General features: G+C 43.8%; 2 protein-coding genes across 2 annotated transcripts in view; both read left to right on the forward strand.

The window, feature by feature from the left end:
• Window positions 1-22,407, forward strand: part of CCDC6 (coiled-coil domain containing 6) — a 110,745-nt gene extending 88,338 nt beyond the window's left edge. The window contains exons 6-9 of the mRNA XM_082407481.1: window positions 4,576-4,732; window positions 7,344-7,444; window positions 17,504-17,628; window positions 18,706-22,407. Of these exons, the coding sequence (XP_082263607.1) occupies window positions 4,576-4,732; window positions 7,344-7,444; window positions 17,504-17,628; window positions 18,706-18,900 (578 nt within the window). The 3' untranslated portion in view covers window positions 18,901-22,407. The remainder of the gene's footprint in view (window positions 1-4,575; window positions 4,733-7,343; window positions 7,445-17,503; window positions 17,629-18,705) is intronic.
• The window catches only part of MRLN (myoregulin), a 45,552-nt gene continuing 39,290 nt past the window's right edge, over window positions 17,507-23,768 (forward strand). Inside the window, exon 1 of the mRNA XM_082407532.1 lies at window positions 17,507-17,628. The gene's annotated coding sequence lies outside the window, so the exon portion shown is untranslated. The remainder of the gene's footprint in view (window positions 17,629-23,768) is intronic.

A 23,768-nucleotide genomic window follows, 5' to 3' on the forward strand; every position in this document is an offset into this window, starting at 1 on the left:
TTGTATAAATCAAATTCATATTGTGTTTCATGGCTAGTACATATTCATGTGTCTGTCATCCTGGAATAGATTATTTAAAAAAAAATTACAGTAGGGCAGGGCAAATAGTTTAGAATACTTCTAGAAAATCATGTAATTTCAGGATGGTCCAGAATCAGAGGTACTATTTCTTTCTTTTTTTTTTAAATTAATTTTTATTGGAGTATAGTTGATTTACAGTGTTGTGTTAGTTTCTGTGGTACAGCAAAGTGAATCAGTTATACATACACATATATCCACTCTTTTTTTGGATTCTTTTCCTGTATAAGGTCGTTACATAATATTGAGTAGAGTTCCCTGTGCTATACAGTAGGCCCCCATTAGTTATCTATTTTATATCAGAGGTACTATTTCTAACCTTCCCCCTGGTGTTCATCTCTCGGATGGTGCTAACAGAAGCAGTGCAGGAGACCTCAGTGTACTTTGGGGGCATTAGGCAGAGAATAGTGTTTATCTCCTTTACTATCAAAATTTGGCCTCAGTTAACGATTGTTCATGGTGGTTGAGGAATAAATGCTTTTGAAATTTCTCCTTTTTATTTTTGGAAATCAAAGGAACTAATTTCTGGACACTTGATTACGTCACTGTGCATTCACTTGGGTTTCTTCTGTTTTGGTTTTTAGGCCATTCAACTTATTTGAATAGGTAATACAGTGAAAGGTATGCAGGGGGAAAAATAAGTCTCCCTTTCACCCCTGATCCCCAGCTGCCCAGTTCTCACAATTAACACATTTTTAATATATTCTTCAGGTGTGTGTGTGTATAGACTTCTTTTATACAAATAGTAGCACAATGAACATACCCTTTTGCATTTTTCTTTTCACTTACTATGTCTTACAGTTTTTTCCCTGCCAGTATGTACAGAGCTGCCTTACTCCCCCTGCCCCTTTTTATTAAAATCTTTTGGCCGCACCGTGTGGCATGTGGGATCCTAGTTCCCCGACCAGGGATCGAACCCACGCCCCGTGCTTTGGAAGCACGGAGTCTTAACCGCTGGACCGCCAGGGGCGTCCCCTCCCCCCCTGTTAAAGGCTCTGTAGTATTTGAGTGTATGGATACACTGTAACTCATTTAACTCATCCCTTACCAACAGACCCGTTTGGGTGCTGATGCTACAACCATAGTGAACATCTCCGTACAGACGTTTGATACCTGTGCACGAACACCTTCAGGGTAAATTCCACGGCGTGGATTTGCTGAGTCAGATGAAATGTGCATTTAAGATTTCAGTGCTTCTTATCTTTACGTTTTCTTCTCCGAAGTTGATTTCAAGTCCTAGTCCAGTAGTGCATCTGGGATGGGTGCATCAAGGTTATCCTGGGAGCCTTTAAGAAGTACAGTGTGTTCAGTTTCCTGTTGCCGCTGTTAACAAGCGAGCACAAACTTAGTAATTTAAAACAACACAAATTTTATTATATCACGTTTTTTGGAGGCCTGGGTTCAAAATAGGTCTCACTGGGCTAAAATCAAGGTGTCAGCAGGGCTGGTTCCTTGTAAAAGGCTCTAAGGGAGAATCCGTTTCCTTGCTTGTTCCAGCTTCTGGAGGTTGTCTGCATTATTTGGCTCATGACTCCTTTGCATTGGTACCACTCCCACCTCTGCTTCTTGTCACATCTTTTCACTCTGACCCTCCTGCCTTCCCTGTATAAGGACTCTGATTGCATCGGGCCCAGCCAGATAATCCAGGATGAGTTCCCATCTCAAGGTCCTTAATTTAATCACACCTGCAAGTCTCTTTTACCATGGAAGGCAACATGGACTCGGGCTCCAGGGATTAGGATGCGGACATCTTTGGGAGTCCACTGTCCTGTCTGACCCCATCCAGGGTGCTGGGCTTTTACTCTAGGGGTGAAGTCTGGTCCTCTGTATTTTTTTAAATAGAGGTGATTCTGATATGTACCCCTGCTTGAGAACCATAATGGATGTGTATTCCGTGAAAACACATCAAGGAGTTCTCAAATATTAGTTGCTTTAGGTTAGGATATTTTTTGAGCTTTTGCTGTGTTGGACAGACACAGGTCTTGTAGCAGCTTTCTGAACTCTTTCCACGGCTGTCAGTTTATATTTTTCGTTCTTGTATATACTTGCCTTGTTGTTCCCCAGACAACATTTTGAGAAGAAATTTGGGAAGAATATCTTATTTCCTCTACTTCCTTCCTACTGCACTGTTTGGTCTCTGGAGAGACTGCGGATATCAACAGAGGCTTCTGTAAAGTGCTGTTTGGATTTTGTGAGGACAGGGAAAGCCGTGGCACTTAGCGGCACGCAGTCGGCTTGGGTTGGGAGTAGAGTATGAGTTAATGACTTTCCTCATCCACCTGCCTCTGCCTCCTTAGGTTGGATAACTTTGTCCACTGTGAAAGCTCCTGGGGCACTTGGTCCCTCTCCCCCAAGTCCAGCTGTGTCTGAACTTGAACCGCTCTCCCAGTAGCTCTCAACTGACATGAGAGTCCCCTGGGGAGTTTTTGGTAGACCAGTGGAGAGGCTTCATCCTCGGGGATTCTGATTTAAGTGGTTTGGATGGGGTCTGGGCACCCCATCCAATATGGCTAGTATTTTCTAGCCATAAACCTGAAAGGGAATTTAAAAGGTACAGGACACCTTGGGATCAGGTAGGAATCATCTCTTGGGAGACTGTCTGTAAGTCACCCTCAGTTGACACTGTCTTTGACTAACTGCTGTGAGATGGCTGAAGATAGGGACGTCATAACCTCTGGCCCCTAAGTCCTAGGGAGCTCTTTGTGGGAGAAAGAGGAGGACTCCTGCGAGTAAATCTAGTCCTTTGAAGTCAGGTGTGCGGTAGCCAGCAGAGGGCACCCAAGGAATGCCACGGTGTCAGCCATCTGTGCCTGGGTCTCTCACTCCCAGAGGCTGTGGGCCTGGTGCCTTCTCGGTGCCTCCAGCTTCTGGGTTAATTGCCAGGCTGCCAGGAGGTCTTTTCAGCCATCACTCCTGGTGACTGATGTTCTTGTCGGTAGCTTATTGTTTAAGGATCCCCCTGCTGGTTTCCCCAGATGCTAGAGGATTGCCATTTTCTTTGAAAAACAGTGTTTCCTCTTCAGTAATTATCCTCAAAGCCTCATGAATCCTCAGTTCTGTGAAGCTTTCCTATTTATGGAAAAGAAAGGCAACCTCCTCCGACAACTGTCCCTCTAGTCTAGAAACAGTAGATACTCCAAGAGGCCAATGTAGCGATGCCTGTAGAGCAAGTGAAAAATTCCGTCTGCTGACATATTTGGGATGAAATAGCTTAAATCATTTATATGAAAAGTGTACTTTGTAAATATTTTCCCAGCATGCCTTCCATTAAAGAGATTTTTGCATCTGGATTAGACAGCAGGGTTTCTGGGTAGATTGAAAACGGCCCAGGGACTTGGTGTTTAGTGCACATAACAGTGTTTAATAGTTTTGGTATTTTCATTTGAATTTCTGAAATAAGGATATTCAAGATATCAAGATAAGTATTCAAGATACTTAGTAACAACATATTGTGTCTGAGGTAAACCAGGAAAGCGGGGAGGGTCATGTTTTCCCTTTGCCTGGAAGGACGCTGGAGCGTGCCACAGAATCCTGCACAGTCACTCAGAAGGGCAGGGGTTACAGTGGGTCCAGGCAACTCAGCAGAACGAGATTCCAGAGCCCCAGGAAGGTATCAGTTCCACATTTCAGATTCGCAGGAAGGATGATCTGGCTGGCTTAGCCTGGTCCAGCGTCTCGCCCTGGGGCTGGTTAGCTCTGGCCGGCACTGTAGCAGAGACCTCTCTGCATATGGGGCAGCTCCCAAGGAAGGGGTATTTGTCATAAGCATGGTGCCCTCCCAAGATCCTGGCTGCATGTAGGTCTTTACCTGCTGTTTGACTCCGAAAGGCTGTACGTAAGTCAGGAAACAGTAACACAAACACCAAAAACTAGACTGATTTGAAATATTGATCTAAAGTTGCTTATTCTGTTAGTTTCTAGTTTTATAAAAAGATTTATAACTGTTACCTAGCACGTTGAGTACACTGGTTCTCAGTGTGCAAACCTCTCCCCCCCTCACCTCCCAGTGCACTGGGGGGTGTGCTAACAAGTGTGACCTATGGGTGTGCTCCCATCGGTGACCTACCCCGCTGTGTCTGGAGTTGACAGGCAGTAGAACTGGTGCCTGGAGGGGAGCCCGTGGGCTGAGTCTGCTTCCCCAGCTGGACCCCCTTCCCTCTCCGCTCCAGCAGTATAGAGGGAGCTCTGGGAGCTGCTCAGGCCACACGTAGCTCCAGCGTTCCTTCCTCTACATAAAGCGCTTTAGAAGGCAGGGAAGCAGGATGGAAGATGCCTAACCTGACAGCACTGCTTTTCGTCTGTTTTTCTAAATGCATATCATGGGTCAACCTTGGTACTTGGGATAAACTTGAAATCCAGATCTCGTCTGTGTGTGGGAGAGTGAGAATGGCTGTCTTTCAGCCCTTCTTGGTCTGTGGCGCAGGAGCTGGACCACCGTCTTTCTGAAGAGTGGAATATGCACGGACCGTGGTTTAATTGAGAACTCTGGCTTTTCAGATTCCGAGAAAATGGCGCAGTATCTGGAGGAGGAACGTCACATGAGGGAAGAGAACCTGAGGCTGCAGAGGAAGCTGCAGAGGGAGATGGAGAGAAGAGAGGCCCTCTGTCGACAGCTCTCCGAGAGCGAGTCCAGCTTAGAGATGGATGATGAAAGGTGCGTGCATGTCTCACGAGCCTCGGGAAAACAACAGCAGCCCAGGCTGCAGCCCCTCTTCACCTCCTGTAAGATGAGGCAGCAGATGGCAGGCACGCTTATTTATTGTGATGATGAATTCCGTGGCCTCAGTGCGGGTGCTGAGAATGGGATAAACGAAGATGTTTGACCGTCCTCCTTAAACACAAAAAGACAAAAAAACAATGGCCTTTCCCAAATTACTCAGTGGGACAGACATGGAGGCGGGTTTTGTGTCGGGAGGCAGCGTTTGCAGGTGTCGTCGAATCGCCTCATCCTGGGCCACGTCTCTTTAGAGCGTGGGCGCATATCTTAATCCCTGGGTACAGGTGAGCAGGTGGTGCGCGGTACAGCCTGAGGAAGCGAATACATCCAGGGGGCGAAAGAGTCCACCGGGGGTGGGTGGAAGTCCTTGAAAGCCAGAGGCTTTGGTCTAACACACTTGGTAACTTTTCAACCTCTTTGCAGCTACTTTTCAAAAATAGAACTCACGCAGTGCATTTATCTGCTCAGGTCTCAATGTCAAGTCCCCCCACTGTCCCACTGGGAAATGGGCCGGAATAAGAGAGGCATCCTTTGGTCAACTAGAGGACATGTCTCAGTTCTCCTCGCTCACCCAGATTTTCCTTTCCTTCCCCACCTGCCCGCCTCCTCTGCACTTGGGAGTGAGGTGATCGTTAAGATAAGCAGCATGCACCTGGGCTGGGAAGCCAGGGCCTCAGACCCGGGTCTGCCAGCGGCTGTGAGGACTGGTACTAGCTGTTGATGCCAGAGCGTGTTGTTTGGACACATGTGGGCGGTGTTAGCAGATCAGCACTCTCTTTCTCTTATTGAATAGGTCCAGAGGGCTAACGAGGCTTTTGATTAATTTGCTGTGGACAGTGGTATTATCGTTTCATGAAAAATGTAAATTTTTCTGTGGTGAAGATCTACTTTTTTTTTTTTGGCCGCACTGCACAGCTTGCAAGGTCTTAGTTCCCCGACCAGGGATGGAACCCAGGCCCTCAGCAGTGAGAGCACAGCGTCCTAACCACTGGACCGCCAGGGAATTCCTGATCTACTTTTATAAGTTAAAAAACTTTATAAAAAACAGACTTAAATCTGTTTTTTAAAAAAATATCTTCCTCATTTGAAAAGAATAAAGAGGATTCTTTCTCAGAAGTTTATATGATAAAACTATCAGCCTTAACTGTGAATTTCACTGATCTGCTTCAGACAGTGTCTCATTCTTTCTGAAACTCTTATCCTCTGAAAACATAAGCTACAGTAGTAGATAACTTATTAACTACTTTTTTAACTACCTTAAGACATGGAGCAGAGCATGCATTAACACACACAGTACCCTGTGCTTGATTTTGAGTACGACATACTCTGAGGGACAATTCCTCTGACTGTGGTGACAACACTGAAGCTACTTCAGGCTTTCCAGATACATTTTTTTTTTCCAGAATTGGTATTCACTCCAGAAGGTTTGCCTTACCTTTTTAGGTCAGACTATCCCAGGTAGAGTACAGCTGTTGAATAAAGACATATGCTTTCTCTACTGGGAATGATGATGTCCTATTTGGGAGAAAGAAAATAGTCAGACACTTGAGACGTCTACAAGTGTGCTTAATTCCTTAAAGACCAAGAGGTGGCCTTAGCCACCTCACTGGCTGTAGAGTACAAGAGGTCCAGCCTGGTGGCACTATGGTGGGCCGTGCTAAAGAGAGTAGGAAGAATCGGTGGTAGGTAGCTCGTTGAGAGGTGCATGCCGAACTTGGGAGTCTGGTTTTCTTCGAGTTGAGTAAACTAGCATAGAACTACCTATGTTGAAGTTCCTCACATGAACTGGTTGCATATCAGGGCTGAGACGTTTCCTGGGATAGAAACGCCTGCGCATGTGGCCGTTCCTTCCTTTGGCCCGAAGGCCTGGGAAGGAGCGCTTATTAGGGAGTCTCTCAAGCGGAAATTCCTCCTCATCAGCTCTCTGTGCTTGTTCACAAAGTGAGGCCTGATGTGACTTCCGAATCCAGTAATAAGTCAGACCCGGCACGGTGTGACCTGCAGAGGTGCTCAGCCCATGTGTCATTTATTATATTCCACGCTCTGCATTTGAACACGTGACTGTTTGTTAAACAAGGCCTGCCTTGTAGACAATTGACATCCATTTCACGGGATCACATATCTCTAATCCGATGATATGCGTCTCAGAGGGCTTGTCTGGTTTTGCCTTTCAAGTAACAGTTTACAGGTAGCCACTAGAACGTGGATTTGTCTAATTCTTGGGACAGTGGTGGTGAATTTGTACATAGTGTGATGGAGAAAAGCCTGGTCCTCTCTGTTGCATGACGCAGCTCTGTCACCAGGCCTCCATCCTGAGCGAAAACACCCCGGATTCCCTCACCTGTGCCCCTGGGGAGAGAGCTTTGCCAAGCAGTGAAACAGCATGGCTCTGGAGTCCCTATTATACGTGTCTCCTCACTACAGCATTGATTTCTAAACATTCAGGAGTTTGACCGCAAGATGTGAACCCCAAACATTTTCTCACAGGAGCTTTCTTAGGAACTACTGGAATGCAGGCGGCTCTAACCATCTCCTCCACTCCTCTTAGGTATTTTAACGAGATGTCTGCACAAGGATTAAGACCTCGCACTGTGTCCAGCCCGATCCCTTACACACCTTCTCCCAGTTCTAGCCGGCCGATATCACCTGGTGAGTACGTGTTCTCAGCTACCTCTGTTTCTGCCGTATTTAACGTAGCCCCGAATACATTCCCTTCCAGCGTATGAAAATCTTGTGAACAGAGAGTGGTCATGCATTGTCTAAAAACATCAGAAACGATCAGTGCTATCACAACGGAGTCTTAGCTTGCAATTTTGAAACAGTGTCAGCTGGTGGTTTTCTGGAACCAAAAAAGTAATTTAACTCTAAAAAACCTTTTTAAAAAGACTGTCTTTGACTATGATTTTAAGTGCCGGTGGTTTGACAGAAACCTTGGGCAGATTTCTGAGATGCATCATAGCATATCTTTTATGGGTTTTCTCATTATGGTCTACATACCTCATCTCCTTTTTATCCTCAGAATAATTAAGGCAGGCGGCGTGTTAAAATTGAGGAAGCAGTCATTTGGTGGTTCTGTAGCTGCTGGTCACGTGGCCAGGAAGTGGCAGTGGCCAGGCAGGGCATGTCTCGCTTCACACAAAGCCTGTGTTCTTTCGAGCACGAGCTGCCTCCTGCTATTTCCACTGATGGGGGAGTGGGCCTCGGCCCTAGCAGACAGGCCGTGCAAGGAGGAACTGTCTTTGCTTCTGCCTCTGGCTTTGCTCCTCAGAAGCCTTTCCCTCAAAGGCATGCTTGTCTTCATCTGACCCTGAAAAACTCTCTCCCCAGGGTCTCTGGCTCGGTACCCGCACAGCATGGGGCTTTCGGACCAGGAGGGCAAGTAAATGATCCAGCAGGGAAGAAAGAGGAAGCAGGGGGCCGGAGGGGGGTGGTTGGCAAGTGGGGTGGAGGGAGGAAAGAAAAGGTAGTCTGCCAAGAGATTGTGTCTTGTGACTGAAGTGTCCAGGCTGATCTTCTTGTGCTCACTGGTAAACAGATTTTCAACAGAGTTGGGGAAAAACGTGTGTGGGGAGGGGGGAAGGGAGGTGGGGGAGCAGTTTCACACAGACTAAAGTGAGGTGACGGCTTAGAAGGGTGGCAGCAATAAAGGTCTCGTGGGTTTGGACAGTAAAACAGCTTCAGGTTAGGATGACATCTCATTTTGTCTGTTGTAATAATTAGACACCAGGGACGCCCTTCAGGTTGACAAAGGGGAGATGGCTGGAGCCTCGCAGGTGGCCGTGGATGGTGGCAGGCAGAAGAGGCTTGGTTTTGTGAGTTTAGGATCCAACCCAAGCGCTGTGCTGCTGTGACTTTCTTTTTGTAAGAGGGGTGATCTTTAAAAAGTCCAACGCAAAGTGTGGCAGCTTTTGTCCGCTTGGGGCCGGCACGCTCTCTGGCATCTGACTGGGGGAAGACGGGCTGTTTGCGAATCAAAAGGGCTTTCTGTTGTAGATCCACAGCACGGTCCTCGGCTGATCTCGCCCAGCGGATGCTCCTGAATCTGTCTCTCCTGCTCTGCAGTGGCCTTGAGGTCTCTCCAGAAGCTTCTCTCCCTAGCCGCCTCTCTGTTTTCCCCAAATAGCACTTGGGTTCCGTTACCATCATAAAGGTTGTCTTTGCTTTCTGATTTACTGATGTAAAAGGAAGTCATGAGTTAGGAAAAAGCAAGAAGGAGGGAGGCTTTTATAGTTGATCGTGATGCTGATTTGTGCTGATATAAATTCATGTTCTCTTTGATTTATTTAAACCTACAGGCATGTAACTTCCAATTCATTAAATATAGTGTTGTGGTCATTGAAGAAAGAAAAAAACAAAAGTGAGGCCTTGGTTGGGAATATTAACTTCTATGGTAACAAATACTCTGCAGGAAGATTTTATTCCATGCACAGAATTTTGGCTTTCACTGCCCCTGTTCCTGTAATGTGGGGCTTGCTTGTATAGACAAGCTAGTTGGTTTTCCCTTAAACTACATCATAATAAGTAACACCTAGATTTTTTTTTTTTCTCTCAGCCATCCTTAGTGAGAACATTTGTACCATATTTTAAGTTCTATAATATCGTCAAAGTAGATTATGATCTCCTATTTGGCGGTAGCATTACTCCTATTCTAATCTAGTCCATTGGATACATAATACATTAGCAAAATCTGAATTTTCAAGTTTTCTTTTCACTTTATTTTTTATTGGAAGAATTTGTGGTTCTCAGTATTAAGAATATCTAATCACTTCTTTAGTGGAATTATGCTGTTTGTATAGTTTTCATTTCCATTTTAAGCACTTTGGCTCTTCTTCCTCCCTTACCATTTCTGGTTAACGTTGGCATTGGCAGTCTTGCATTTTCACTGACCTGGAATATTTTGAGGGCTATCTCACAATTTGATTGAAAGGTGCATTTCCCAGTACTTATGAAAAATCTTCTTGCTTATATGTGGATTTATATATGTGGTTTATATAGAGGGACAGTATTATTTTTCCAACAATTTTTTTCAGGTTGTTCACTATTTGATGTAGCCTAAGAAAAAGACATTCCCAGTTAACATATTTTCATGTGCCTACATCAGCCATGGGGAATAATGAAGTTTTAGAAAGGATCTACACCCCAGTAGCAATAGGCATACCCACCACCCAGATCTTGGTTTCTAATTCCATTCTCCAATGAAAAGAACTAGGGCTCCTTGAAGAAATGGATGTTTCTAGGGCCTTGGGCAGGGAACATACAAGATGAGCGTGGACAATCTGGTAATGCCAGAAAGTAAGGAGAAGCTCAAAAAACAAAAAGATGAGGATAGGTCCAAGAGACACAGGAGCTAACTGAAAGTGCTCCCAAAGGCCAAAACTGGAACTATTTGAGCAATAAAATAAATAATGTAATATTAGATTATAACCCAAACATAAAACAAATATGCATTGGTTCACACTGATACAAACAGATGACTGACTAAGTAAATAAACAAGGGAGAAGAGATAAATCACCTATACAGAAGAATTCCAAATAATTGACATAGAGACCCCATCCTCACAAAAGTGGAAATAGCTCCCTACTCTTTAAATGTGGGCTAAAGATAGGGACTTCCTTGCAAAGAATACAGTGTGAAAGGGAGGGGGAAAAAAAAAGAGTACCTTGGGACTTCTCTGGTGGTCCAGTGGTAAAAAATCCACCTTAAAGTGAAGGGGACGCGAGTTCAATCCCTGGTCAGGGAACTAAGATCCCACATGCCGCGGGCCAGCTAAGCCTGTGTGCCACAACTACTGAGCTCGCGCACCTCAACTAGAGCCCACGTGCTGCAAACTACAGAGTCCACGCTTTCTGGAACCTGGCACCACAGCTACAGAGCCGGGCTCCCTGGGGCCTGTGTGCCACAACTAGAGAGAAGCCCTCGCACCACAACGAAGATCCCGTGTGCCGCAGCTCAGACCCGACACAGCCAAAAATAAATAAAATAACTAAATAAATAATTAAAAACTTCCTAGCTATTTTAAAAATAAAAAGTACCTTTACAGAGGAAAAACTTGACAGGCACTGCCTCATCTGGGAGATCAAGGTCAACATCGACAATGGTCAGTCATGTCAGTAGTATGTACCCTTGATACAATGTGATGAGAAGGGCCCTTTACGTCTGTAGTCTTCCTCCTCAAAACCAATCACCCCAGTCTAACCACGTGGAAAACATCAGACAGTAGAGGGACAGTCTGTCTATAAAATACCTGATCAATACACCTTAAAACTGACAAGGTCATCAAAAACAAGGAAGTTTGAGGAACTGCCTCAGCCAAGAGGTGCCTAAGGAGACATGAAAACTAAATAGCATGTGGTATCCTAAATGGATTCCTGAAACAGGAAGAGGACATTAGGCAAAACCTCAGGAAATCCAGATAACGTATGGACCTGAGCTAATAATAATGTGTCAACATAGGTTTATTAGTTGTGATGAAGGTACCACACTGGCATAAGAAGTTAATAATAGGGAATCTGTTGGAATTCCCCAGTGGTCCAGTAGTTAGGACTCCACACTTTCACTCCCGAGGACCTGGGTTCGATCCCTGGTTGGGGAACTAAGATTCCACAAGCCTCGGGGCACGGCCAAAAAATAAAAAATAAAAAAAATAATAATAATAATGGGGAATCTGAGAGTGTGAGATGCAGGAACCCTCTGTACTATTTTTGCCACTTTTCTGTAAACCTAAAACAATTCTAAAATAAAAAATTTATTTTAAAGAAAGCTACTAACATAGATGAAATCACCTAGTCGTGGAAGATGGAGGGAGAAGAGAAAAAATCCTCCCATCTGATCCTGAAGGATGTAATATTTAGAGGTCAGGTGCAGGAGGAAACCTGGCGAAGGAGATTGGGAAGTTGCTACCAGGGAAGGGGAAGGGAAACTGGTATCCGATGTCACTGAGGTTAAGATAAAGCATTTCAGCAAGAAGAGAGGGGTCAGCTTTGTCCATCGTTGCCCCAGGATCAAGTGCAATGAGGGGTGGAGAGTAGCAGTGCACCTGGCAGCACGGAAACACTGCTGGCCTTGGCAAGAGCAGCCTTGATGGAGTGATGGGGACAGAGCCAGATCAGAGAGCGTTAAAGAGGAAGTCGTATCTCTAGCGTACGAGTGTTAACAGAGACATGTCTGACTTGTAGAACTAAGATAAATTTCAAAGGAACAGAAGGTGTCTGCCTTTAGTTTGGTTTGACGATGTTTGTTTTTTCTTCCTTTAGCAAAGATTTATTAGAGGGAATTTGGGGGCAGTCGGAAGGGTATAAAGAAGCAGAAATAAACTCATCCAGAATCCTTTTATCCAAAGGCAGTGTTAATATTTTAGTGTTTTCAAGTGTCTCCTCTCCCTGTCCCCCCGACCTCTTGCAATTTTCCTTTAGGTAGTTGGTTTTCTATGGATTATACACTTTGGTATCTTGATTCATCTTGCTCAGTGGTTTTTGGTCATGAATTGCTTTTCATGAGTCATTTTTAAGATTTGTTGTCTTGAGCTTGTGGACAATGAAATAAATCTTAAAAATTTTTACTCTACTTAATGCATTTGTATAGCACAGCAAGAGCAATTTATTCCAGGAATAGCTTTATAAAGCCACAGTATTCTGTTTAGGAGATATTTTCTACCTAGGTTTTTTGGGATTCTTATCGTTTGTTGTATTCCTGGGCAAGAGGGTCAGATGCATGATGATTAAGGGAAAACAGAAACTAGTAAGACATGGTCTCTGGCCTCTAAGAGCTTATAGGACCTAGGGAAGTAGGGGGCAAAACACAAGAAATAAAATAATCTTAATATAAGGCCAAGTATAATAAGTTTTATATATATATATATATATATATGTATGTATATATATATATATATATATATAGTTTGCTTGTTTTTTAACAAGCAATGCCTTTTTTATAGTTTTTTTAAAAATTTATTTAATTAATTTATTTTTGGCTGCGTTGGGTCTTCATTGTTGCACGCGGGCTCTCTCTTGTTGCAACAGGCGGGTGCTACTCTTCCTTGTGGTGAGCGGGCTTCTCATTGCGGTGGCTTCTCTTGTTGGTGGAGCACGGGCTGTAGAGCGCAGGCTCAGTAGTTGTGGCACATGGGCTCAGTAGTTGTGGCTCACGGGCTCTAGAGTGCAGGCTCGGTAGTTGTGGCACACGGGCTTAGTTGCTCCGTGGCATGCGGGATCTTCCCGGACCAGGGCTTGAACCCACGTTCTCTGCATTGGCAGGCGGATTCTTAACCACTGCGCCACCAGGGAAGCCCGAATTTTATGTATTTTATATCCCCTAAAAAGTTAAGTTGTGGTACATCCACTCAATGACATACTACCCAGCACTAAAAAGGAATTAACTTGATACACACAATAACTTGTATGGATCACAGGGACATTGTGATGAATGAGAAACTAATCTCGAAGGGTTATATACTATATGATTTCATATCTATAACATTCTCCAAGTGACAAAATTACAGTGATGGAGCACAGATCAGTCGTTGCCAGGGGTTAGGATTAGAGGGAAGGGGTGACTATAAAGGGACAACACAGGGAAGCTTGTTTGTGGTTTCGTAACAATTCTGTATCCTGATTGTGGTGATAATTACTTGGATCTACACAGGTGATAAAAATTACACCTGTACCCACATACACACGAAGAATGCATTAAAAATGGATGAAATCCAAATAAAGTCTGTACCTTAGTCACTTGTATTGGACCAGTGTCAGTTTTCTGGTTTTGACAGTGTGCTGTGGTTATGTAAGATATCACTGGGGGGGAGCTGGGTGAAGGGTAGACAGGGGCCCTGTAGTGTTTTTTTGCAACTTCTTATGAATCACAAACTATGTCAAAATAAGGAGTTAGGATAGAATTAAAAGGTATAATAGGGCTTCCCTGGTGGCGCAGTGGTTGAGAGTCTGCCTGCCAAGGCAGGGGACACGGGTTCGAGCCCTGGTCTGGGAAGATCCCACATGCCGCGGAGCGACTAGGCCCGTGAGCCACAACTACTGAGCCTGCGCGTCTGGAGCCTGTGCTCCACAACAGGACAGGCCGCGACAGTGAGAGGCCCGCGCACCGCGATGAAGAGTGGCCCCCGCTTGCCACAACTAGAGAAAGCCCTCGCACAGAAACGAAGACCCAACACAGCCATAAATAAATAAATAAATAGATAGATAGATAGATAGATAGATAGATAGATAGATAGATAGATAAAATTAAAAAAAAAAAAGCTAAATAAAGAGAGTTTCAAAGAAGAAAGAGCTACCAGCTTAGAGAGCTTTTGAGAAGAGCCCTGCAGGAGCGGTTAATGAGCGGAAACATGCTGAGCCCTTCCTTTGTGCCAGGCACTCATTTCATCCTCACAACAACCTTACGCAGTCACTGTGATAATCTCATTTCACAGCTGAGGGATCTAAAGTCCACTGTCGCTCAGCACCAAGTGGCAGAACTAGAGCCCGAGATAATATGGCAGTCGGCTCTGGAGTCTGGGCTCTCTGCCCCTCCAAAGGCTGAGTGAGGTCCTGATTGACAAGGGGAGAAGGAGGAACCGAGTCCTGCAGTAAAGAGAAGACATCCCAGGCAAAGGCCGTGGTGGGAACTGAGACGTGGAGGTCAGAATCAAAAGTGATCAGGTCACTGTGGGTCTTATCACCGGCTGCCCTGGGGCCCTGCTCCCCATAGATTCGGATTCACTTGATTTGGGGTCGGACGAGGGCTTTGATTCTCGGTATTGAGAACCACTGGCCTAGAACATCAGGAGATAGTTTGGAGCCAAAAGCAGGCCTTTCTAATAGCCAGAGAAGGGACTTTTTTTTGGGGGGGGGGGCAGGCACTAGGCGGTCTTTGAAGATTCGTGATTAGCAGTTTAAGCTACTCATCATTAACCTTGTCATACTGGGCAATGGGCTTGATCTTATTTATTTATTTTGTATTATGAATCAAACCCCCTGAGCTTCTCTATCTGGGGATAAGGACCTACTCTCAAAGATTTTCTCTTCAATTTCATCACTTTCATAAGAAATGGAATTAGGGTTGTATTTCCCAAAGTTGTTTAAAGAAAACCTCTTCTTCCCTCCCCAAGCTGAACGAAGTTCTTGCGATACAAATACAAGTCACAGAAAATGACCACTGAGCTCCCAAAGACTTGTGCTTTACCCCAGACCTCCATTTTGTACATGCGAACCAAAAATCCACAATTGGAAATGGAAACATGTCAAATAGAAAGCAGCACACTAGTTGACAGTCAAAGCAAGAAATAAAATTCTTAACAACAGACATTGAGGGCACAGACAAATTCTGGGACAGGACAACTAAAGATAGGCGTGATGGCTGCATGTCTCAACCGTGGAAGTCAAAAGACACTATAGAAGAGTGTCTTTAAGGACTTCCCTGGTGGTCCAGTCGTTAAGACTGCTCGACCACTGCAGGGGTATGGGTTCGATCCCTGGTCAGGGAACTAAGATCTGGGCATTAAACTTTGGAGCTGATTCTGGGGTCCTAGATGAAGACTATGCAGAAGGTTATAGTGGGCTGGGGGTGTTTCTTCCTTAAATATCAGTTTCTTTGGGGAGAACATTGGCATATATAGGGCTTTTTGTTTCCTTCATTGAATATCCTGAAGTTGCCAAGTTCTCAGTGGTGATTTTTTTGTTTGCATTGTGGCTGCTATACACACCCATTGGTTTTGTCTCGTTATTATTGGTATATCTTTTGACACTTACCCTTTTCTTGCATCTGATTTTTACCCCTTTGCTCTATTTTTTTCCACTTTACTCTTGTTTCTTCTCATGTCTTCTACCTTTGTACATCTCAGTTGGACTCCTGTCAAGGCTTGACTTTGGTTTTTTTTAGTTGTCATAAGAACACTTTACATGAGATCTACCCTCTTAACACATTATTAACTGTACAGTACAGTATTGTTAAAAAAGCACAATGGGGCTTCCCTGGTGGCGCAGTGGTTAAGAATCCACCTGCCAATGCAGGGGACATGGGTTCGAGCCCTGTTCCGGAAAGATCCCACATGCTGCGGAGCAGCTAAGCCCGTGCACCTCAACTACTGAGCCTGTGCTCTGGAGCCCACATGCCACAGCTAGTGAAGCCCGCACACCTAGAGCCCATGCTACGCAACAAGAGAAGCCGCCGCAATGAGAAGCCCACACACCACAACGAAGAGCCCGCTCGCCGCAACTAGAGAACGCCCACAAGCCCAACACAACCAAAAATAAAAGAAAAAAGAAAAAAAGCACAATGTTGTGCAGTAGATCTCTACAACTTATTCTTCTTATAAAATTGAAACTTTGTGTCCATCAAACAACAGTCCCCCATTTCCTCTACCCCCAGCCCCTGGCCACCACTGTCGTGCTCTCTGCTTCTGTGAGTTTGACCTAGATCCCTCATGTATGTGGTATCATGCAGTATCTGTCCTTCTGTTACTGGCTTATATTAGCATAATGTCCTCCAGGTTCATCCATGTTCTTTTTAAAAGGAATTTTCTTCTTTTTAAGGGCTAAATTATATTCCATTGTATGTATATACCATGTTTTCTTTATCCACTCATCTGTTGATGAACTTTTAGGTTGTTTGTACATCTTGGCTAATGTGAATAGTGTTGTAATGAACACATGAGTGCAAATTTCTTTTCAAGATCCTGTTTTCAATCCTTGTGGATAAATAGCCGGAAGTGGGATTGCTGGATCATATGGTAGTTGTATTTTTAATTTTTTGAGGAAGCTCCATACTGCTTTCCATAGTGGCTGCACCAATTTACATTCCCATTAGCAGTTCCCTTTTCTCCACATCCTTGCCAACACTTTAGAAATCTTTTTTATTTTTATTTTTTATAATAGCCATCCCAACAGATGTAACATGATATCCTATTATGGTTTTGATTTGCTTTTCCCTGATGATGAGTGAAGCCGAGCATCTTTTCATATACCTATTGTCCATTTGTATGTTGTCTTTGGAAAAATGTCTATTCAAGTCATTTACCCATTTTAAAATCAGGTCATTTGTTTATTTGCTTTTGAGTTGTAGGAGTTCCTTACATATTTTGGATACTAACCCCTAATATGATATATGGTTTGTAAGTATTTTCTCCCATTCCATAGGTTACCTTTCTGTTGATTATTTCCTTTGCTGAACAGAAGCTTTTTAGTATGCTGTAGTCCTACTGGGCTATTTTTGCTTTGCTGGCTGTGCTTTTGGTGTCATATTTAAGAAATCATTACTAAGACCAATGTCATAAAGCTTTCCCCCTGTGTTTCCTTCTAGGAGTTTTATGGTTTCAGGTCTTATATTTAGGTCTTTAATTCATTTTGAGTTGATTTTTGTGTGTGGTGTAAGATAGGGCTCCACTTTCATTGTTTTTGCACATGAATCTCCAGTTTCCCCAGTACCGTTTGTTGAAGAGACTACCCTTTCCGCATTGCATATTCCTGGCACCTTCACTGAAGATTATCTGACCATTTATGTGTGCACTTATTTCTGGGCTGTCTAGTCTGTTCCAGGGCTTGACTTTTATATCCCTTGTTATCCATCCAGCAGGCCATTTGGTGAGCCCACCACTCCTCTTATCTGTTTGCATTTTTGTGGGTGACTAAGAACTTCTGCATTTTAAAGCCTCCTAGATGCTTAAAGACACCAGATAGTTGAGTTTGTAATAATACTTACAAGTTGTTGTTATATTTCAGGTCTCTCGTATGCAAGTCACACAGTTGGTTTCACGCCACCAACTTCACTGACTAGAGCCGGAATGTCTTATTACAATTCCCCAGGTCTTCATGTGCAGCATATGGGAGCATCCCATGGTATCACAGTGAGTATCCATGGGGCAGGAAGCAGCGCTTTACTCCTGATGGTGGTAGCAACTGGTCCTCCGTGGGAGCCAACATTGATGTCCTCGGACATTTACCTTTCTTCTTCCTTCCTTCCTTCAGTTCACCTTAAACTTCTAGAGACCTCCCAACAGTTTGATGCTGCATTCTGGTGTTGAAACTAAAATCCTTCCCAGGAGGCAAAACTTCACCTTCATTTTCTATGAAATATTGCCCTTTGTGAAACGTAATTTGACCTCCGGCCTATGCCTCGTTTGAACTCTAGCCAGCTCCTTGCCATAGCGAATTATCGTTGGTTGCCATAATGTCTAAAATATTTATTGTCCGCACCTTCACAGTTCACTGACCCTCAGTATTCTTCCTGAAATTAGACTTGTTTCTAGTTTCATCCAGAATTTTCTTTCCTGGAATTAGAAGGAACGTTAAGTGTATCTGGTTCAAACTCTACTCAGGGGAGTGTTTTCATTAGAGCTGGCTATTTAGTTGACTAATAGACCGGTTAGAAATGTCGCTAATAGGGATTTGAGAATAGGGTAGAACTGAGGGTATTCCCAATGAGGGAATCTTGAAAAGAAGAACCCCATTCTCTAAAAAAAGCATGTAAGATATTTCTGAATCTGTTTTGCTGGTTTGATGAGCTTTACATTAAAGCAGGAACGTTTTTGGTTGAGCTGTAGCTTTCAGGATATTGACAACTTGTTTGAGGGACGGAAGGAACTGGAGACATACAACGAACAGAAAAGGTTTAAGGGGAGGACGTGACAGCAGTTTTTTTCATTTTAGGACTGTCTCATCGAAGGGCGAAAGTCCAGTCGTTCGGTCGATGCACGTGTCATAGTGACTTTGCATAGCTTTTTCATAGATGGCGGTGTAAACTCTACCTTGATGAAGTTTTCATGAAAACTGGTTCAGAAACCAGTAGGGATGGCCAAGGACCTCGCTGGTGTTTGGTCTCTGCTGGTCCGCTCTGGGGCAGCCTGGGCTCCGAGTCTCGCTGGGTTAGGGTTGAGCCAGCCGTCTGTGCCTCCTCTGACCTGCTGTTCCTGTCCTGTCTACAGAGGCCTTCACCGCGGAGGAGCAACAGCCCCGACAAATTCAAACGGCCCACGCCGCCTCCGTCTCCCAACACACAGACCCCCGTCCAGCCTCCGCCACCTCCACCTCCGCCACCCATGCAGCCCGCGGTCCCCTCGGCAGCCACCTCGCAGCCCGCCCCCTCGCAACATCCGGTGCACCCCTCCTCCCAGCCTTAATGCATGTGCGCAGTCCGAACCTCACGTTGGGACTCGTTCGTACAGTGGAGCCGTCGACTCAAGACGCCAAAGGCTTCCTTCCTCCCCTGGCATATTCATTCGGATCTGACTTATTTGCACTGAGGTTATCTAGGCTTCACTATTCATTGTGTTGTAAATGTGTGTCGGAAAAACGCAGCCAGTGTTGTGGGTCTACAACACTAAACAGACGACTTTCTCCATCGGTGTTTTACTTGAATCTTCATGTGCGTCCATTCCCTGGCTGGGACATCGGCTATTCGACTATTTGGTAGTTCAGGAGCGGTGTGCAATTTTTTGCTTGGCCCCAGAGCTTCATTTTCCTGGCTTTTAGGTTTGTAAAATAAAAAGGGATATCTTTTTTTATATTGTTTTTCCCATGAATTTGCAGAAAATTACTGAGCTGTTATTACCCGCCCCCCCCCCGCCCCATTAGAATAGTGTTTACCAAGCATACCAGTAATTCAGCACTACAATTCAGACCTTTGAAAATCTAGCTCTCACTATAGAATGGGAAGTTGGATGCATCAGTGCCCAAGACAATGTTTAATAGAGCTTTCTACAGATACACTTTGTGTGGGTTATTTTCAGTATATCTCAACATCCATGTCTCTTGTAAAACAGATCTCCTGACGTATTGGATCACATGGCTGTACCTTTTCCACATACATGGGATAGATAATTATCGTATATCCGGGTGTGAGTCTTTCTTTATCCTTGATGTTACCCTACCCAAACTGGCCCTCTCACGTGAGTCAATAACTGTTGTCCTACCCGCCAGTGGTTGTGATGGCTGATTAGAACGTGCTGTGTGATTTCTGCTGCAGAAGGCAATGTGATGGTGACAGAAACGGCTATTTTCCCTTTCCATTCTTTACTTGCGTTCCCCTAAAATAGAGTTCGAACAAATATTTTAAAGGTGCAGAGTACTATGAGAAAATACTATGTGAAATGAACATTATAGGAACATCTTGGCACAATGGCCAAAATACTTTATTTCTGGCAGGAAAGAGGCGTAGAGGAAAGTAGCACATTAACATTGAGGACTGCTTAGTTCGCCCAGTAAAAGCAAGCGCGGTGTACAAAGAAGTATATCCTGAATGCGTCATTTCCATTCATTTAGCACAAATAAATCATTTGGTTTCACTTTAAAGTGGAACGCCGTGAGTCAGTCTTTTCTTAACCCTTGCAACACCTTTATTTTGGCTTTTCAGCAGTTAACTGTTTTGTACTTTGGTAGTAAAGTGATTTTTACCACCTGTGTTCGCATATTTATATATGCTGTGGACAAAAATAACTTACTAGAGAATGTATATTTTATGATGAGAATGTGTATCTGTTGGATATAATCAGAGAACTGAAAATGAATTTATCCGTAATTTTTAAGAGTCCATGTTTTGTGACGCCCATCTCTAATAGCTAGCTCTTTATTGCACACTCTCCTAACCATTAGGAACCATGACACTGTAGATATTTAATATTGTACAGTAGAGAAACCTCCATATTTGCCTTTGAATGCATATTTAAGAGTTACAGAATGAGAAAACGTCTCGCTGGCTAATAGTGTTTGACTAGCATCTTAAGAATTTGAGAGTAAAAGCGACAATAGGATTTTTTTTTTTGGCTCTTTCCGTTTCCACCTCCAAACTGAGAGTGTCACTCCTCGATCATTTGAAAGAAATCATAGGTCTCTATAAATTTTATTTATCATGTGTAATATACATAATCATAGTACAGTTTTCAAACATGAGGAAGAAGTTTGGCATTTAATTATTGAGGCTTGAGGTTTTTAATTCAGTCAGATGGGGTCCTGTCCAACCCGGGGATTTCACCAACGACTCACCGTCCCTCCTGGCACCTGGCCATTGTGAGGAATTCTGAGAGCAGGCGAACAAATATTGCCCGCATCGTACAGTTCTCAGTTTTTCTTATAGGAGACATGGTATATGTTTACAAGAATCTTCTATGAGACTATAGATTTCAGTGCTGTTGGATAGTATCTTGCACTCAAACAAGAAAGTCCAAAAGGTAATGATCTTCCCTCCACTTGCTAGCAATTTAGTGACCTCCTGAAAGCACAAAAGTCAAAACATTGCCCTGTGGTGACTGAAAAAAGCACTTGGAGTGAGCAGACAGTTCTGATAAATGCCTTTTGGAGACAGGTTCTTGACATCCAGACTTCGACAGAAATGTAGCGCCGGTTTCCTTAGACTAGTCATTTCATTGTAAAATAAAACACAGCTCCTTCAAACAGCACTTTTTCACCATAAATCTAGTTGCCTCTCCCGGTGGACCTTCTGGATTGATAGAACAAACACTACTCTTTTGAAATGATGCTGTTTCATGTCCTGTTCGAATGTTTTATGACCCCGTCTGGAGCCTGTCGCGCTTGGGCAGTACCTGCTAGGGCAGCTCCTTGGCAATGGTTTAGCCCCCAGGGACCCCGAAGATTCCAACCCCCAGGCCACGAGAAGCTGACTTATCTGGGGCACTTCTCGTGGGGGCTGAACTTGGTTCCTGCTATTCCTGTTGCCCACCCGCCCAGGGCAACCTCCGGACTGACTCCCAGAGGCCCCAGAGGCCTTGGAAGGCAGGTGGGAGCCACAGCAGGTTCAGTAACTTCATTTTCCTGTCTTGCTGACAGAGACCCTTGGCTACCACTGTGCTGCTGATAGGATAAGTACTCCTCGCCAGATGACCATGCCTTTTATACAAAACCAAGTTACTTTCCCTAGCACCTGAGGCCTCTCTGGGCTCTGAACTGCTCTCTCTCATCCAGCATGCTGGCATTCTAGACAGACTTCTAGAGATTTGGCAGATGGTGGAAGTATTTAAGATTTGATTTAACTTGCTCCTTTGTTAATTGAAAGGAGTTTTAAATTCTGAGCTCCTGAGAGACTGACCACAACCATGGAATGAATGTGTGACCAGAATGTGGCTTTGACACCAAGTGCTTGCTGCCCCTTTGTAATTGGCTTCTAACTGATTTGACCAGAAATAACGGATAATGTGAATTTTCGTTAACGGTTCAATTGTAGGAAGATAGACTATGTATTTGCCCTTTGTTAGGTAGATGCGAACTTTTCCCGCACGAAGCCTTGCTTGTAGAGGATGCCCAATAAGGCAAGAAAAAGCATAGTAACTTGTGCTTGGAGAGCTTACTATTTTTATCTTATCAGTACAGAAGAAATATTTCTGCGTAACTTGATCTTCTATCTAGTACTTGTCTTATAGGTAACCGACACTGAAAACTTCGTAGTGATGACTACCAAAGAAATACATAGTAAAACAACCTTTTATTTCCAAATTACTAAAGATCCAGCCATTGACGCTGCTACGTGAGTTCCATGCTCAAGAGCCATTGTAAGAGATTAAGGGGTTTTTAGGTTTTGGGTTTTTTGTTTTTTGTTTTTTTTCTTGTTGTTTTTGGTTTTTTTAGTTTTCTTTTTTCCTTTTTCTCTTTACTTTTTTTTTTTTTTTTTGATAAAACATACACACACAGCTGTTAGCATAAAATTACGGGGGGCATGCTTCAGTATGCTCGGCAGTTGTGGTTAACTGCCGAGCCCTGGTTGCCTCTCGCTAGGCAATGGAAGGAATCCTGTGTTCATGATAGCGTGGGTGCTGTGTGTGTGCACATGTGTGTGCATTCATGCCTTAACTCGGGTTACTGCTCAACTTTAGTTCTTCACTAAGTCTGCACCGTCATCTAGATTGTATTGTACATCTCGATCTGAACTTCATCCTGGCAAAAACAAAGTTGCAGGCACAACAGTTTGAGGATGCATTCCTCCAGCAGAGTGTTGGATCAGGTTGACCCTGAGCCTTCTTTGGACTTTATTTGGAACTAGGCATGGACAGCAAAAGTGGACTGTCCCATGGAAAGACATCAACAAGGAAGAGAGGAGAGCCAAGTGCTAGCATGTCTTTGGCCTCTGTGTATCTGTGCACACTGTACGTCGTTCATGATAGCTTGTCTACAACTTGACTAGGTTGGAGTTCTGGTAATAGTGGCAATCTTGACATTCTTGGTCAGAGTTTAGAGAGATGTAAGACTTCCAATTAATGTCTTATTTACTTCTTTATGTTGATTAGTCTTTGATACATGTGCTGAATCAGAAACCTAAATAAAGATAATTTTTTAAAATGAACCTCTTGAGCTTTATACCCTATCTCTTTCTTTCTGGTCTTTGAGTTGGAAAATGAACATTGTTTCCCTGTGATTTCTGATAGACATCCAGCTTAGATTCTGAATACTAAAGGCTGCCTTAGAAAGTGAACTTAAGTTGAGGACACAAAAGGGATTGGTACTGCTCTGTTTCTTAACCAGGATGCTGGTTACCTGGATGTATTGAGTTTTTGAAAATTCATTGAGCTGTGCGTTTATGATCTGTGCACTGTTCCATAGCTGTGTTGTATTTCACTTGAAAACCATAAACCGAGGAGATTATGAAAAGGAAAGGAAAACCACACTCGTTCCCAAAATGTTACGTATAAACAATTAGATATATGTATATATACGCACATATATAGTCAGGCTTTGGAAATTACATTCAGTATATTAGCTTATTCTTAAATTTTTAAGTCTGTTTGTATGGCTTTCTCTTCCTACGTATAGGAAGCATGGCTTTAGAATGAGTTCTAGGTTTGAGTACCAGTTCCTTCACTGGCTCAGTTACTTAACCTCCCTGGAACTCAAGTTTCTTACCTGTAAAATAACAATACTATATGCCTTGCTAAGATGAGAAAATCAAGATGAAACCCTCTAGTACAGGCCTTCACATATACAATAAGACACAAGTCCTTTCCATGTCCATACCTTTAGGTAGAAAGGTAGAATGAATATTTGT

The sequence above is a fragment of the Balaenoptera borealis genome (assembly GCF_965194805.1).
Source record: "Balaenoptera borealis genome assembly, chromosome: 10".
Lineage (NCBI taxonomy): Eukaryota > Metazoa > Chordata > Mammalia > Artiodactyla > Balaenopteridae > Balaenoptera > Balaenoptera borealis.